General features: G+C 35.3%; 2 protein-coding genes and 1 pseudogene across 2 annotated transcripts; 1 reads left to right on the top strand and 2 right to left on the bottom strand.

Moving 5' to 3' along the window:
- Nucleotides 1-8,993: 8,993 nt before the first annotated feature.
- Nucleotides 8,994-10,491, top strand: LOC139112337 (uncharacterized). The gene is made up of 3 exons (XM_070673310.1): nt 8,994-9,338; nt 9,528-9,650; nt 10,045-10,491. Exons 1-3 carry the CDS (start codon nt 8,994-8,996, stop codon nt 10,489-10,491), a joined length of 915 nt encoding a protein of 304 aa, XP_070529411.1.
- LOC139112385 (uncharacterized) lies at nt 9,941-13,138 on the bottom strand (annotated as a pseudogene).
- Nucleotides 13,139-13,224: 86 nt separating this feature from the next.
- On the bottom strand, nt 13,225-14,860 carry LOC139112431 (uncharacterized). Its single transcript, XM_070673446.1, has one exon. The coding sequence runs from the start codon at nt 14,310-14,312 to the stop codon at nt 13,230-13,232; it is 1,083 nt and encodes a 360-aa protein (XP_070529547.1). The 5' UTR covers nt 14,313-14,860; the 3' UTR covers nt 13,225-13,229.
- Nucleotides 14,861-17,007: the final 2,147 nt, after the last annotated feature.

Raw genomic sequence — 17,007 nt, 5'->3', positions numbered from 1 at the left:
ACGCCGATCTCAAGATATTTGTATCCCGTTTGAGTCAGTGGGTATCGCCGGCAGAGTAAGCGCGTCACGCATCGTTTTGGCGAGATGCTGGAAATTAAATAAACGCAATTATGAATATAAATATATTAATTGGAAGTAATTAATTTTATAAGAATGAAAAAAACTTACTCGTTAAATTTTTTCTCGCTAGATGAGGCTTCAGCACCGCAATCATTCCGACGCACTTCGTAACAGTTTCTCTCGTTGTAATACATCGTCGTATTCGCAGTCGTAGTCGTAGTCGTAGTCGTAGAGGAAATCGTTGCTGCGGCCAAAGCGAAGAATGTACTGATCGCACGATCTGAGGGTTCCTCGAGTCGAGGACGGTTGCAAAAAATCCTCTCTTTCATTAATTAAAATTTGCATAGAGTGGGGAAATATAAAACGCAGTTAGAAAAATTTTTGGAGAGGGTAATTAAAAGAGGGGGTGATTGGGGAGAGGGTAAAATAATCGAAAGACGTACATGTATAGGTATGTGATACAAAAAAAGTTTTTATTCAAAATTATACGTCAGTAGGGAATAAACACGGGTTCTAACCCAGGAGCGTTGAGGGAGGCGAGGGGACGGGGAAAAAACCGCGATGAGAGGAGCGCGGGGAGAGGTAGCCGTAGGTGGGAAGAGAGACCGGGGGGTATCCGTCACCCATTCATACCCCCGGTCTCTTCCCACCTACCTACCTCTCCCGCGCTCCTCTCATCGCGGTTTCCTCGCCTCCTCAACGCTCCTGTGACCCGTGTTTATTCCCCATCTAACACCCCGCGCTAGCAACCACTGTTAATATATATTACAAATAAAATAAAAACTTACGTTTTTAATTTTGCTGCATTTTTTTCACCGGTGGCAATTCGCTGTTTGTGAAGACGAATCGTTTCCCGTGGGTGCACAAGTTCATTCGCTTGTCTATAATGTATTCACAATCGTTACCCACAGGATTTTTGGGAAGAAAAGGAGATGTTCTAATAATTGTTAATTGCTCACTAAGTTCGATTTTTTTACCACGTAAACGATTGTCTATATATATGCTAGATTGAGCTATACAGCTTTTTTGGTGTGTACCACACCACGCACCGCCTGTACTGAATGGGGTACGATCCCCCAACTCACGACGCGCAAGAATATGCAGTAGCGACGAACACTTTTCCATTTGAGAGAAATTAGATGTTACACTTGAAAAAATCAGCATACGACTGACAGGCTACAGCTGTGAACTCACTGCAGATAGTCAGAAAGTAAAACGAAAGCATTTTTTTTATCAACAGCAGTCCCGAAGGTGTGACATATACTCATGCGAATCTTTTTACAGCGTTTAGCACGTTTGAAACTTAAGATGCATTTTTATCATGCAATGAGAGATTAAGAAATTATTTCATTTGAAAAGATGTATCTCGAAAAAATGCGACATATACTTATACAAATTTTTCTTATAGCTACACGTTTGAAACTCAAGATGCATTCTTGCACATAATGTGAAATTATTTTATATTAAAAATATAAATTTGCAAATATTTTTGTCTTATAAACAATATATTTAATATAAACATTTTGAAATATAATATAAACATTTAAAACATATACTCATGCGAATCTTTCTTTTGAAATTTTTTATCATCTACTATCCTAAGGTGTGTGACATATACCCGTGCGAATCACTTTAAGAAAAAATGCTGTCAAATCGACACGTGTTAAAAAATGCATCAATATGCAAAAATGTATATATAAAGAGAGGCTGTGAGATGAAAATCTATTTAGTCGTGAAACATTGCAGTTTGAGAACCATTTGTCGCGAAGTTTTTTGTTTTTGTTTTTGTTTAAAAAATGAGTGATTCATTTTATACTGATTGTATAGAGAATCATATTGATGTGACATATCCAGCCATTGGGGTAAGTACTATCATGTAAAAATACTAACTATTTTAATGAAAAAATGTAGCATAATTATAATATTTTTTTCAGCGCATATACATAGACAGCGAACCATATCATGAGGTGCAAATTAAGCATGTTTTAAAACTAAAAATTCCACACGTACAGCCCGTAAGTCATTTTTACACAAAATATATTTAAATAAAGAATGTAGAAATAAAATAATTTAATTTTTAATTTTAGGATTGGATTGATCCTGAAGAAATCTCCATAAAAGGATTTATTAATATTAAAAAAAATGCTATAAAAAATGAACGTCATCGCAATAAAGAATATAATAAATATATTTGGATGGGCCCTCATGAAGGTGGCGATGTCTTCGGGTTGCGCCGCATTTTTAATATGGAGGAGGACATCGCCTTTGCGCCGGAAAATTGGAATTAGGTAAAAATAAATATATATATTCTTAATATATATTATAATTGTATTTTTTAATTATAATTATATATTTCAGCCCCAAAACATGATTTAAATTAAGATTAAGATTAAGATTAAGATTAAGATTAAAATATATATTTTAATAATTATATTTTATATATTTTATATTTGTTAAAAATAAAAACATAATTTTACATAAAAATAATTTTTATTTTAATCTTTATAACTCCTCCTGACACAACCACTAATTAAATATTTTAAGGTGCTACATTTCATCACCATCCGCTAACATAAATTTTTTATTAAAAATTTTTACAACTTTGATGCTCCAGTTAAATATTTTTAAATACATTTTGTAAAGCGCAATGCTTAAGATGATTATTAATAGGATCCAAAATATTTTGTAAGATTCGGCATCTTTATTATCTGCGTCTAAGGTTTCAATGATGTGGTCTTCTCTAACATCGCCGTCGAGCATATCAGCCATGTACGTTTCTCGTATCCTTTGATATAAGATGCTACACTTCATCGCCATCCTCGTTAACATAATTTTTATCTTTATAATTCCTTTTGGCGCTGCGACCACCAGTTGAATATTTTAAATACATTCTGTAAAGCGCAATGCGTAAGATGATTTCCGCATCGCATGGTATTAATAGTATCTAAAATATTTAAAGATTCAATATCTTCATAATCAGCGTCTAAGGTTTCAATGGTGTAATCTTCTCTAACATCATCGTCGAGCATATCAGCCAACCATGCACATTTCTCATATCCTTTGACGTATATAAGACGTGACACTTCATCACCGCCTACACCTGTTACAGCTGTTGTAATTAATTGTTTTGCCATGTTGTATGGCACAGTTCCTTCTTCCCATGACAATGCGTGATGATATTTTATTGTCCAAGAAATGCATGATTTTTCAGATTGTTTCAAAAAATTCCATGGCACTGGATTTTTAAAGATGTAATGAGTTAGAACAGTACCCTTTCTTAGCACTGCAACTTCTTTTACAATAAATCGCCGCCCAATATTAAAACCTTGAAGATCAACAAACGTTGGCGCAATCATGATGATGAACGCGTGTTTGAAACAATAATGACGTGTAGATAAAATTGCTTCTTTATATATGATAAAAACTGCTGATATAGCAATTTTTATAAGACCTTGCGCACAACGTTAGACAGTGGACTATATTCAACTATGCGATCGTGTAAAATAAGACAATATGCGGTTGTATTCGCAGGAACATTTTCCTTGCAATCAAATTCTAATCGCACGTCTACAGTGGCGCTTTTGATTGACTCGTTCTGTCGAGAGCAATCGATAACAACAAATGGTCCATATGATAGAAATGCTGCTACATTGCAAAAAGCCTCATAAGAACTGTTGCCATAATAAGCTTTACGAAAACGTATATACATATCATAAAGAATGGCGTATCTTTTTTTGTCAAAATCTAAATTCAGATCATCATATGGATAATATTCAGAGTTGAGAAAAAGTTTCACATTTGTTAATTTACAATCATCAAAAATGGTTGATTTTTTAGACATAACGTTTTTGCGATCGGTTTGCAGAGCAAAGATAACGTATCGAGGTTTTTCAAGTTGCGTTGCAGCCTTGACGGCCCAAGAATGTTTTGTAGTACTCTGCAAAAGAGGATATTCATACAAATCCCATGAGCGAAAAGTCATGCTTAAATATCGCCCACTATCCAAAGTTCGCAGCATGGATAATTTATTGACCTCATTTAATATGACATGAGACATTCGCCACTGTATTTTATGCAATTCAATTTCTGGCTCTAATTTCGAATCTCCTATAATGGAATTATTATCATTGCGAGCGCGTATTAAAATTAATTCATGGCGAGCGTTGACAACCACTCGTTTATAATCTTCACAGAAACCTAACAATATGCTGAGGGTACACAAAAATTAAAGAATCCTTCTGACGTAGTTGATGTTTCACTCCATCCAGCATTTTGCAGCATCACAGCATTATCAGATGTTAGCGATATATAATTTTTAAGAGTGCTAGTTATTCCAACGTTTCTGTTGCGATCAATTTCTACACCATTGAGTTCATAACGGATTTCATCGAACATAAACGCTACACAATTATTTCCTAGCGCAGCTGTTAACTTATCGTCAGGTTTTTTTTTTTTATTTTTCCCTCAATATAGAGAAAACTGTCACATGGCAACGTATACAAATCCTGTTGTTGTATTGGTATCCGTATTTCATCACTATATCCAAACGTTGTGTTAGCATATGGGTTGTATGTATGAGTTTCAATTTTAACAATACTATTGTCAAAGATCGGCTTATCATCAATAATCAATATATCAGCCATTTTAGATGTTGCACACAATGAAACCCAATGATTTTAAAAATTCTACGTTTGATGTAGTAAGTTTTTTCTTCAATAATTGAACCCCTTTGGTGGAAGCTGCGTATTTAGTTTGTCTCACGTTCGATGTTTTATTCAAAACGAGCATCTCACACTAAAGTCGTCTCCGCACATGCAGTCTCACGGTAATTTCTTCGCCACGAAAATCAAGCAATCGTCCGTTCTGATCTACAATGCGAATCGTCAAATCAGTAACGCTTCGTACGACGACTGGAAGGTAAATGATCTGTGTTGGAGTTTCAGATATCTTATATCCAGGTGGAACCTTAGGTGAAAATTCATGTATTGTATGTACACGTTTTCCATTACTGTATGCACCCCCCGTTACACTGCATTCAATGCGAATAACATTTACATTGATAATTTGTATCGGTGCATCCGATTCATGCCAACGTAACGGCTCGAGTATGCGATCTGATGAAAATCCTAACAACGATCCAATGTTGCATGGTTTGGTGAAATTTATTTGATAAATACACTTAATCTCGCTTTTCATCGTATTGTTATTAGCTTTAATCGTTAAAGGATAATCTTTTTCATCATTACCATATGAAATCGCGTTCTTTGCAACATCATTGATATGAAGCTCGTCGAGCGTACGTTTTAGATATTCGGCAATATCGCACAGTTCATACGAGCCGTCGGGAATGGTAATACTTTCTCCATCATTATCATCATCGGCATTATTGAAATAGAATGTATTATTTGATGAGTTTACATTAGGAATTGTAAAATACGTTTCAAAATCAGCCAGCCCGAGTTCATATTCTCCATCGCTTAAATCTATAGCGGGAAAGTAGCTCACCGCGAGGATACTACTTTTGCCCGATAACGTGAGCGTCAGCGACATGTTTGATACTGAGTTTACAGCGCATAATGTTTGTTCTTAAATTGTGTATCAATCGTCTGTAGAAACTGTAGACACAATTGCCCACAGTTGTTTTGATTATATCGTTGATATGGTAAGCGATTATATTCAATTTGTGTTGCATCATTCCCCAGATATCGAGCAAGTTCTTGTGGCGGTCGAAGATTACCAAAACTATCAAAATACATAGCGCGATTTCCTCTTTTCGCATATGCCACCCAGTGGGTACCTAATCCTTCAACTTTATCTAAATTCACAATACCGCTCTCGTTTTGATGTATTCCCCCAATCGGTAAAGTGTCACGCATAAAAACGCCTCTAAAATATGGAATGCGCATGTGTTTCGCTAATTGTCGCAACTGTATATCGGTAGTAGCACCTTTGGGAAGTTTCAACGTCTCATCGGCGTTTTTTTTTCCTTTCTTATTTCCATTATTTTTCGAACTCCACCACCACGTTTGTATGGAGCGAGATAAACACCGCGACCTTCCATGGCGTAATTGTGACGTTTCATTTCTTCAAGTTGGCGTTGTGAGGCTTTTTTATCATTTACAGCTTTTGCGATTCCTGCGGCTCCACCAGCGAGCGAACCGATAGCACCCAGTAAGGGCAGAAGCGGTATAACGCCACCACGTTTTGCTATCGGAAGTGTTCGTTTCTTCACCGTTTTCTTCTTCAGCGTATTCTTCCTCGCTACACATAAGCCCATACCAAGTTTCGTTTTTGCTTTCATAGCTGCCCATACGGTCGTGGCTGCGGCCTTTTCACCAAAACTTGAATCTTCTGCGTTAATACGTTGCAGCGCTTTATTGGCAAGAATATTGTCAGCCACGTGGCGCTCTGCGAGATTGTTGCTACGTAAGTAGGCTATATCGTGATCGCGACAAGCCGCATCCAACGGATTAATTCCACGATCTCCTCTGGCAAATCGTTCGTTTAATCGAGTTCCTGGGCCGCAAAACTGGTACCCTGGTATGTGCAATTCAAACGGAAGTGCGTTAATCGCTCTGTTTAACAAGCCTCGCCCATTTTTCTCAGACATTCAATACAGTTTTTTATTAATGGCGCAGGACCGTCAACATGCGTTTCATAACTCAATAAATTATAATGTTTTAAACATCGACGGTATTGTTGAACATCTAAATCAGCCTTTAAGTGTTCAGGAAGCTTATTCCACAAATAGTCAATATGTTGCGAAAATCGTTGTAATAAGAATATTTTTGGAATATGTTGTAGTTGTTCAGCGGTTAAATCACAGATATTACAATCGTCCGACAGCAACAAAAACATAGTGAATACTGAGCGTTTAATTTTTATGCACACAACTATAAATATATCAGCATGGATGATATTGATCTCATTTAGAAGGTAGAATGCGGTTCATACAGCAAGCGCCACCAATCAAGGTGGTGAATTTCGATGACAAGTTATTATCCGAGTGTGTGTTACATAGACATGGAAACATGTTACCGAGTTCTATTCGCGCTATCATTTGTGGTCCATCAAATTGCGGCAAAACTAATGTATTAATAAGTCTGTTGGAAAGTCCGCATGGTATACGATTTGAAAACGTTTATGTATACTCGAAATCGTTGCAACAACCAAAATATCAGTATTTGAAAAAGATATTGGCACCAATAGAAGAAATTAATTATTTCACATTTTCAAATAATATTGATGTTGTTCCACCGAGCGAAGCACTTCCGAATTCTATATTTATTTTTGATGACATAGCATGTGATAAGCAGGATGCGGTAAGAGAATACTTTGCAATGGGGCGACACGTGAACGTTGACAGTTTTTATCTTTGTCAAACGTATGCGAAAATACCGAAGCATCTTATACGTGACAATACGAATTTTTTAATTCTATTTAAACAAGATGTTACAAATATGAAACATATATATAATGATCATGTTAACACTGATATGTCATTCGAAGATTTTGATAAATTGTGTCGAATATGTTGGCAGCAAAAGTATGGATTTGTGGTGATTGATAAGGACAGTGCTATTTCAAACGGTCGCTATAGAAAGGGATTTAACGACTTCGTGGTATCATAATGTAATCAGTTGTTGTTGATACACCGATTGATAACTGTCAAGCTCAATATGAATAACAACAGTGAACTTAAAAATCGAGAGATAATTGCGAAGAAAATTGCTCAAACGAGTGATTCGATTCGCAAAAAGTATCATGCCATGAAGACGGGAAAGATGGAAGAAGATATCGCGTTGGAGCGACATTTTAAACCCATCGTTGAGCCTCTTAAACAGATTGTGGAAAACACCGTTGGAAACAACGAAGTTGAATCAGCCATATCAAAGAACGACTCATATTTTCTGGAAAAAAAAGATGTTTTAACACCAAAACAAAAACGATTAATTACGGTATCACCAATATCATTACCTGAAGAAAAAGAAGAAAGTAGATCGACACCAAAACGGAATCGATTAATAAATACATCGCTGATATCTTTATTGGGAGAAGAAGATGAAAGTAGATTGACACCAAAACGAAAACGATCAAATGCAACGTCACCGATAACAGCATCGACTCCAATTAAATCAGCGTTAAAACAATCACGCACCATACCGTCCACATTAAACGAGACGCCTAAGTTCGCGCAACAACGAAATTTTTCATCAAGGGAACGTTCACACTCACATTCCATTGAAGACGTTTTCGATACCGCAGACGAACCGTTGGTAACATCTATTCGACAAAAGTTGCGAACATCAGAAGGTTGGAAGACTCTTCAAACTCATTATGGACCGTTGGGGCAAAAGTATCTAGGCGCTGTTTTGAGCGGAAAAAATCTATTAACATCGATAGCGTTTACGGAGTTTATTTCAACGACAATGGAACGATGATTGGCAACAAGCGTGTTGATTTAGATAAAAATGATAATATATTGATAGATGGTAAAAGTATCCTGGAACAGTGGGACTTTACGAATTGATTTTTATGAGATTTCCCGATGAGAGCAGTTATACTGATACCGATAAAGAAAATTATAAAAGTATACTCATGGCAACGAATGCACATAAACGTGACTACAATTCTCAAAATCAAGTAAAGAGTAACAAAGGTCACAAATATAAGAATATAATCGCTCCTGTGCTGAGTAAAAAAATTGGACAAGGTATACCATACGCTGTAACATTAAACAATAATAAAATCGATTATGTTCATTGGGATGATCCAAACGAGCTCGTAGATCGTCTTCGATTGCTCGAAGCCTCACGCTATGCAGGTCATAACGCTCACGACAATGAGATTTTATCAATTATTGAGGAACTTCGCGAAGTGGGGCTTATTATAAATTGAAGTATGCATACACAATTTAATCATTTGATATCGAAATGCCGATTAACAAGTTTGGAACATTGCTTAAAGATGGTGGAGGAAGCAATACTAATCAACATTATCGATATAATGCGTTAGTTAGAAATTACGTGCGCGATAACGCTCTTTGTGTAACATCCACCGATTACGACGCGCGATCATGCAAAATTAAGCATGTAGCTGAACCTTTGGACGATGATGATGCTGTCAACAAACAATATGTTCAACAAAATTTACAGATTTTAAAGAATGAAATTGTGGAACTTAATAATAATGTTCAACAGAAAGTGCAGAATTTAAAAGATCAACTAAATGAACTGAATAAGAAAATAGAAATACTACAGAGTAGTCTACAGGTTGTGGTAAACACGCTTCGCAATAAATTTATTCGCGGTGAACAGAATTAAACAGCTGCCGTTGCCGTTTGTTGTTGCCGTTGCCGTTGCCGTTGCCGTTGCCGTTGCCGTTGCCGTTTTCTATTGTTAATACCGTTTTGTTATCGTTTTCGGTGTTGCTATTGTTCATATTTATGAAAAAAAAATTTTTAATAGTGCGGTAAATCTCATAGCTTTAAAAATGTCAAAGAAAATAAGCTCAGAAAAACTACAATTGGTAAACGAATTGCATACACCGGCGAGAAGAAATTTTTCTCGAAGGCGTGTCATAGTGCGCGGGTATGATGACTTGTGGCAAGCTGATGTGGTCGAGATGCGTCCATACACACGTGTCAACCAAGGTTACCACTACATATTCACCGTTATCGATGTGCTGAGCAAGCATGCATGGGCTGTACCATTAAAGACAAAAAGCGGTATCGAAGTTGCAACAGCGATTGCAAAGATCTTTCGCAATAATAAAAGATGTCCGAATAATCTTCAAACTGATAAAGGAAAAGAATTTTACAACGCAAACGTACAAAAACTCTTAAAAAAACATAATATTAACCATTATTCTACATACACTGTAATGAAAGCGTCAGTTGTCGAACGATTTAATCGAACGCTTAAAAACGCTATGTGGAAAATGTTTACACTCAATGGAAATTATAAATGGCTTGATTCACTGCAGCAGCTTGTTTTGGATTATAATATGCGAAAACATCGAACTATTGGTATGCGACCTGTCGATGTTACCCCTGCAAACGCAGGCAAACTCTTGGCAACGGTCTACAACCGCATAAAGATTGCTGCTCCAGCACGGTTTAAAACTGGCGATTCAGTACGTGTTAGCAAATTCAAAACAATATTTGAAAAAGGCTATACACCAAATTGGACTACGGAAGTATTTACAATCGTCAAAGTGCAAAAAACTAATCCTGTGACATACTTGTTGGAGGATTCTTGTGGAAAACCTATCGCTGGAGGATTCTATGAACAGGAATTGCTTCACGTAAATAATCCTGATGTATATCTTGTCGAAAAAGTGTTACGAAAACAAGGAAATAATGTTTATGTAAAGTGGCTGGGATTCAATAATTCACATAACTCATGGATATGCAAGAATAACGTTTTATAAGAATTTTATATAATTAAAAATTTTTTTATTAACAATATATAATGTATAATGTATAATGTATAATATATAAAATTTTTTACAACGGTATTTTATAATGCCCCCATGGTAATGTTTCAATAGAATCCTGTATAATATATCGTTTATCATCATATGGACTTAAAGCAGTTTTTTCCTCACGTATAGTATACACTTCGTGCAGCTTAGATCTTATACATGTTTGCTGACGCGTCATTTCTATTTCCTCCTTCAAGCATCGTGTGTAATCATCAAACGTTATCTTCTTGGCGACAACATTACTCTTAACACCTTTAATCTTTTTGTATCTTTTTACCATCTACTCGTAATGCATACATTTTTGCTCGAAGTCCAATAAATTCAGTCATGATCGCTCCATTGTTTTCATCTTTCATCAAACCTGGTACTTTTTTATTGACTTGTGGAATACCATACACATTGTCACAAGCGTAATCACTTGTATCAAATCTATTAATATCACGTTTCATAATCTCATAAACGTCTTCACACTCTATATGATATATAAGACTGTCTGTGTCAGTATACATAATTTTACATTTATTTTGATAAAGAGGTTGCATGTACTCATGATGAAATTCATATAAACATGTTTTAGATATGTCCAGAATGCACATTCCAACATAGATCGGTTTATTAAATTTCACTTCAAGTTTGCGCATTTCAATCGCTACCAGATTTTCGGCGAAAATGCTACGACTATGAAAATTCGGTTTCGAGATCAATGCCTCAGCACCAAATCTGCCCTCCCAATGTGTTACGAGCCTTACATCAACATGATTACGCACGTTCTCCATAGTTTTTCCAAATACTGCATTATTCATTAATTTATACAAGTTTTTTTCAAAATCATTTTTTGCAAGCGTTCTAAATTTGGTATTAAGTTCTATATAAACACGTAGCCATGGGGATTGTTTAAATTGTAATATGCGATGTATTTTTGTAAGATGCAGTCCATGATTAATACATTGCTGTAAATTGCGATAATGAATGATGTAACGCTTCTTATCATATAAGGTTGCGAGAAGCTTGTCCTGCCGCTTACCGGGTGGCTTATCGCGCGTTGGACAGAATGGTAGGTCGGCATGCGCATCGTGTAAACGTTGTGAATACTCTAAATCAACCTCGAAAATATAACCATTGGGTGAGTCTGGTGGCACACTCATCACATCGAAATTAGAAACATTGTCAACCCATTGAAAATCGGCATATGGTAGCGGTTGACACATCGCCCATCCATACAAATTATTAACATCAAAATACATTAAATATGTTGATGATTTTAATGAATCATATGACTGCATATATTTATTATTGGCACATGCATATCTGCTTGAGCATTGACTTAAACCACCGCGTATACCGCGTTCAATAAACATAACCATATCAATGTCAGTAAGAAGTTCAAATTTTACACCCGTGTGTTTTAACATCGCGTCCCACGTAAAACCTGGTAAGGTGTAATAATATGCGGGGTCAAGTTTGTAACTCACTATACAGCTGTCTCTAAAGTTTTCAAATATGTCAGCTAATAACAAGACATCTGTTTTTAAATACAGATCACTGTATTCTCCGAGCGTTTGAATTGAGAATCGTTGCCAGATATCTATAGCGTGTGCATAATCATTTTCGGATACTGTATCATCAGTCAATGAGCTGTAAAATGATTCACGTGGAGGCAAACATACATCTTCCAATTTTTCAATACTATCAACATATTCATATGGAAAGACTCCTTTACGTGTTAATAAATCAAAATTTTCATTAGTTAGATTAGAAAATTCATATCGTGACACTCGCAATTTATCTTTACTTAGAAATGATGCTAACTTCTCAAGACTTGTATTTAGAAATTTAAATGAATCAATAAACCTTAATTTTATACAATTATTTCTATTATCAGTGGTGCTTTTAACATTTTTTGTAAATGATATATATTTCTCTTTCGTTATGGGAAGCAGTTCTATAGTTCCTTCATAGGCAGTTGCAATTTCTTTGATAATAAAATGTGCATCGTAACCCGATAAATTATGAAAAACTATGGGAATACAATTCGAATCCATATAATTTATATTACAATTTGAATGTGCTGGTCCTCTATATCGACCGGTTAAGTGACAGTGATCGCGGACTCGTATGTCATCTGATACAAATGGTTTTTCACATATGTGACAATGTGTAGCTTTGTTAAAATTTTCCAACTCGTCTCGTGTAAAATCAGCCATGGGTACATTAGCTGATAAAATTGTTTTTACATTATGCGCTAAATTTTTAAGTTCCTCGGCGAACCATGCAACACAGTTATTACCGCGATGAAACCGATACATTGATAGCGACTTATTGTATGAACAGCATACATAATACCCTATGCTAAAAACCTTATGATGTTGGTGTGCGCATGTAGATGTGGTGGAGTCAGCATTCGTTTTTTCTAGGGTACATTCCAAATCAGCATATACCACAAATGGAACTCGTTCCTTTCTAGTATAGTTGTCAAAACTTAACCATTTTTTTCATCACATGGTAATATAATTGCACACTCATTAATTTTTCCACAATCTACGCTGTGTACCATTAATCTTTCACTTGAACTAAAGTAATGTAAGCATCTGGAATAAAGAATAAATGCATTAAAAAAATTTTATAAATGCATTAAAAAAATTTTTATTGTATAAAAAAAAAACATTTTTATTTACATTTTATACTTACCGATCGCAAAAATATTTTTTACTCTTTGTTTTACTAAGCTGTGAACTTATAAGACGTGATAAATTTTTTATCAATGAAAAATGTCCAACATCATTATCTCGCTGTGTGTACAACAAATGAATGTGTCTCTCTCGTACTTTATCTGTGAGTTGTATTGGCAGAATTTTTTTCTTCTCAATCGTATATATGTTGATGGAAATATTATTAAGATTTTCAAATTTTTTAACATGTTTCATAGTTATTGGAAACTCAATACCTTCAAGATTTAACACTGTCGCATAATGTGGATATGATATTATTCGATCCACATGTTTCTCGGCTGGGTATAGAGCGGCTACCACTGACCATGCGAAACATGCATTGTCAGCAGATTGTATATTTATCACAGCTCTTTTCATTTTAATTTCCTGTGGTAATATCACATGGCACCCAGCATGTAATGGATTGTGTTTATTTACATTTATCATCAAATTATGTATACGCGACAGTGCCCACCCGCTGTCACGTTCTTGAAATTCATCCAAGGATGCGAGAATAGGCTCGATAATGTGTGACTCGTACCACTCTTGTAGATCACTTGAACGAAAGAGTTCACAGTTTTTTGTGCACACACTTTTATTTGCAGTTTTATTGTTAGCCACAAATTCACCATTAAATACAACATTAATTTTTATATTGTTATGTTTATGCATAACATTTTGCACATGCTTTAATACAATGTCTTGCGCATCTTCCAGAAATTTGCGAGGCTCGATATAGTTTGAATTAATTACCACACCAGTTAATATGCGGCTTTCAAAAGCTGTGTCAATTTCACTCCATCGAAGTCCTTTATTTTTTGTATTATGTCCAGCACCCACATGAATGAAACGTTGTTTTGTTAAATCTCTTAAACTTTCGATACGTGCAATACATGCAACTAGTGATTGCTTCGCACCGATTGATAATCTTGCGCGTTTATTTCGCCCCTGGTCCTCCAATAATTTGATATATTCTTCACATTGCTGATTCCATGCATTGAATTCTTCTAAAGTCAATCGATCTGCTTGCGCTGTCAGCTGTTGCTCTCGTCGATCCATTTTTATTCTCGAGATTTCAATATGTTAAATGATAAAATGTGATGTATGCTCCACAGTTTTATATGCGGTATATGACAAACTGCTACGTTTACATTTTTAAGTAAGTTCAATGAATTCATAGCGATTATGTCAGCATTTTTAAGTATTAACCTTCATAACGATGGAGAACAGATGAAACACTGGAAGCCGCTTGATAATTTTATATTTTTTCTAATGTTAGCAGTTTTGCACGTGCATATTGTGATAAGTGACATACATGTGGTGTCTACAAATTTTTGCTTAGTATTTTTTCAGCACATGTGTATAGCTGCGCCTACAAATTTGCGCTTCTGATGCAATCTTCATAACATTATCGCCTATATAAAATCACTGTTTTTTCATTTTTAGACTAAACGCTTGTAATCCACACCATTGCCTGAGATAACTGGCACGTGTGGCGTCTGCAAATCTTGCAATTTTTATATGATATTATTTTTATTACATTTTAATAGCGGCGCCTACAAATTTGCGCTTCTGATGCAATCTTCATAACATTATCGCCTATATAAAATCACTGTTTTTTCAGACTAAACGCTTGTAATCCACACCATTGCCTGAGATAACTGGCACGTGTGGCGTCTGCAAACCTTGCATTTCCAATGCAGTGCGGTAGCACGTGTGGTATCCGCAAATCTTGCAATTTTATATGATATTATTTTTATTACATTTTAATAGCGGCGCCTACAAATTTGCGCTTCTGATGCAATCTTCATAACATTATCGCCTATATAAAATCACTGTTTTTTTCATTTAAGACTAAACGCTTGTAATCCACACCATTGCCTGAGATAACTGGCACGTGCGGCGTCTGCAAATCTTGCATTTCCAATGCAGTGCGGTAGCACGTGTGGTGCCCGCAAATCTTACATTTCTGATGCAATCTTTATGATGTCATTTTTTATTTTAAGACTAATGCTTGTGATCCCCACTATTACCTACAAAATGTGGTCTATATATATACCATCGGGTGACAGTTCACTAAATTTATATTTCGTGTTAAGAGAATATGGCTGATTTAAATGCTGTAAATGACAATGAAGAATTAATGGATTTATCTGATGAGGACGATATTGGATTGCCCAACGATAGTGATTATATGAGTGATCAAAGTGAAGATCTTGAAGATTGTATTTCTCGAGAAATAGATTCACCACAACTTTTCGCGCTTAATGGACGTACTAAACATTGTATGCTGTCTTTTTATTATTGCACACCTAGTGAAGCTATTGCAGTATGTGCACCATGTATGATTAATTTAGCTGATGTGGGTGGGCCAATGATTGCCGTTCGCAAACATGAAATTGATAGTCAAAACGCATTATGTGGTAGATCATGTGGTAATTGTGGACTTCCAATGTATATGATAATTCCATGCAACATGTGTCCTGTGTGTGTTGCCTAGGAATAAAACTTACACAGTTTGAAGATTTAATCCCCCCACTTAATTGATGCATTTCTTATTAGTGGTGGGGATATATATATAAAAAGAATCTCGGAACAATTATATCGCATTAAATGTAACACGCGCATCAAACTGATCTGTTATTATCGTTCTTAATGTGATGGATTTTTACGTGCCAACTGATGCAAATATGGAATTTAATGTGCCGGCTAATACATCATATGCGAGTAATATGAATTATTACACGCCAGCTAATGCATCTAGCACATCGTGTGCGAATAATGAGTGAGTATTAATTTTTTTCTAACTAAAAAATTTTTTAATAAAAACTTTATATGGTCATTTTTTGTTTTTACACTAGCTCATCTAAAGATCGCGCAGTCCGTATTCTGTGTAAGCGATATGCATTGACAGCCACGAGTTGTAAATATTTAGAAATTGGTGTTAATGTTGGAACACCTAGTTTTGTGGAAATTATTATTGGCGATAATCGAGGATTGGAAATGTCGCTATCTCTCGAGGCTTGGAAATCACTCTGCGAGTATCGCGCAAACATATTAAGTTTGCTCCACAATGACTTTAAAAATTTTCAAGACTTCGTATACCTCGGTGCGCTGACAGCCAGACTACGCAGCTTTAATGGCGTGGATGTCCTGCGATTTGAATCGGCTGGCAAATGCCTAATGATGATAGAATCAACATTTCTTAAAATGATTGATCTTGACGAGTGTATTACATTAGCATTTAATAAATTAACATCTTTTCTTAAAATAATTGATTCAAAATTTGTACGATTTGCTAGCATCGCTTCCACTGCTAAAAATCGTGACGAGGTTATAAGCGCGATACATGCTAGCGATTATTATGACGGGAATCAAATTATTGATTGTGAGCTGCTAGCTCTAGTATTTGGAGCGCGAAAATAATATTATATTTTATTTTATTATATTGTATTATATTATATTGTATTATATTGTATTATATTAAAAACATTTTTATTGCCATCAAAATATATACAAATAATGTTATATTTTATAATAAATATATAATTTAAATGTTTATATTAAAAAATTTTTATTGTTGCATTTTTTCCCCAATATCCATGAACTACTGATTGATCTCATATATATATTTCTTTAAAAAACTCAGAATTAAATGTAAAAAGATTTGCGTAAGTATATGTCACATTTTCGGGATACATCTTTTAAATGAAATAATTTCTTAATCTCATTGTGTGATAGAATGCATCTTTTA

This window comes from Cardiocondyla obscurior, linkage group LG28 (genome assembly GCF_019399895.1).
Source record: "Cardiocondyla obscurior isolate alpha-2009 linkage group LG28, Cobs3.1, whole genome shotgun sequence".
Taxonomy (NCBI): domain Eukaryota; kingdom Metazoa; phylum Arthropoda; class Insecta; order Hymenoptera; family Formicidae; genus Cardiocondyla; species Cardiocondyla obscurior.
This window is presented reverse-complemented; position numbering and strand designations above follow the sequence as displayed.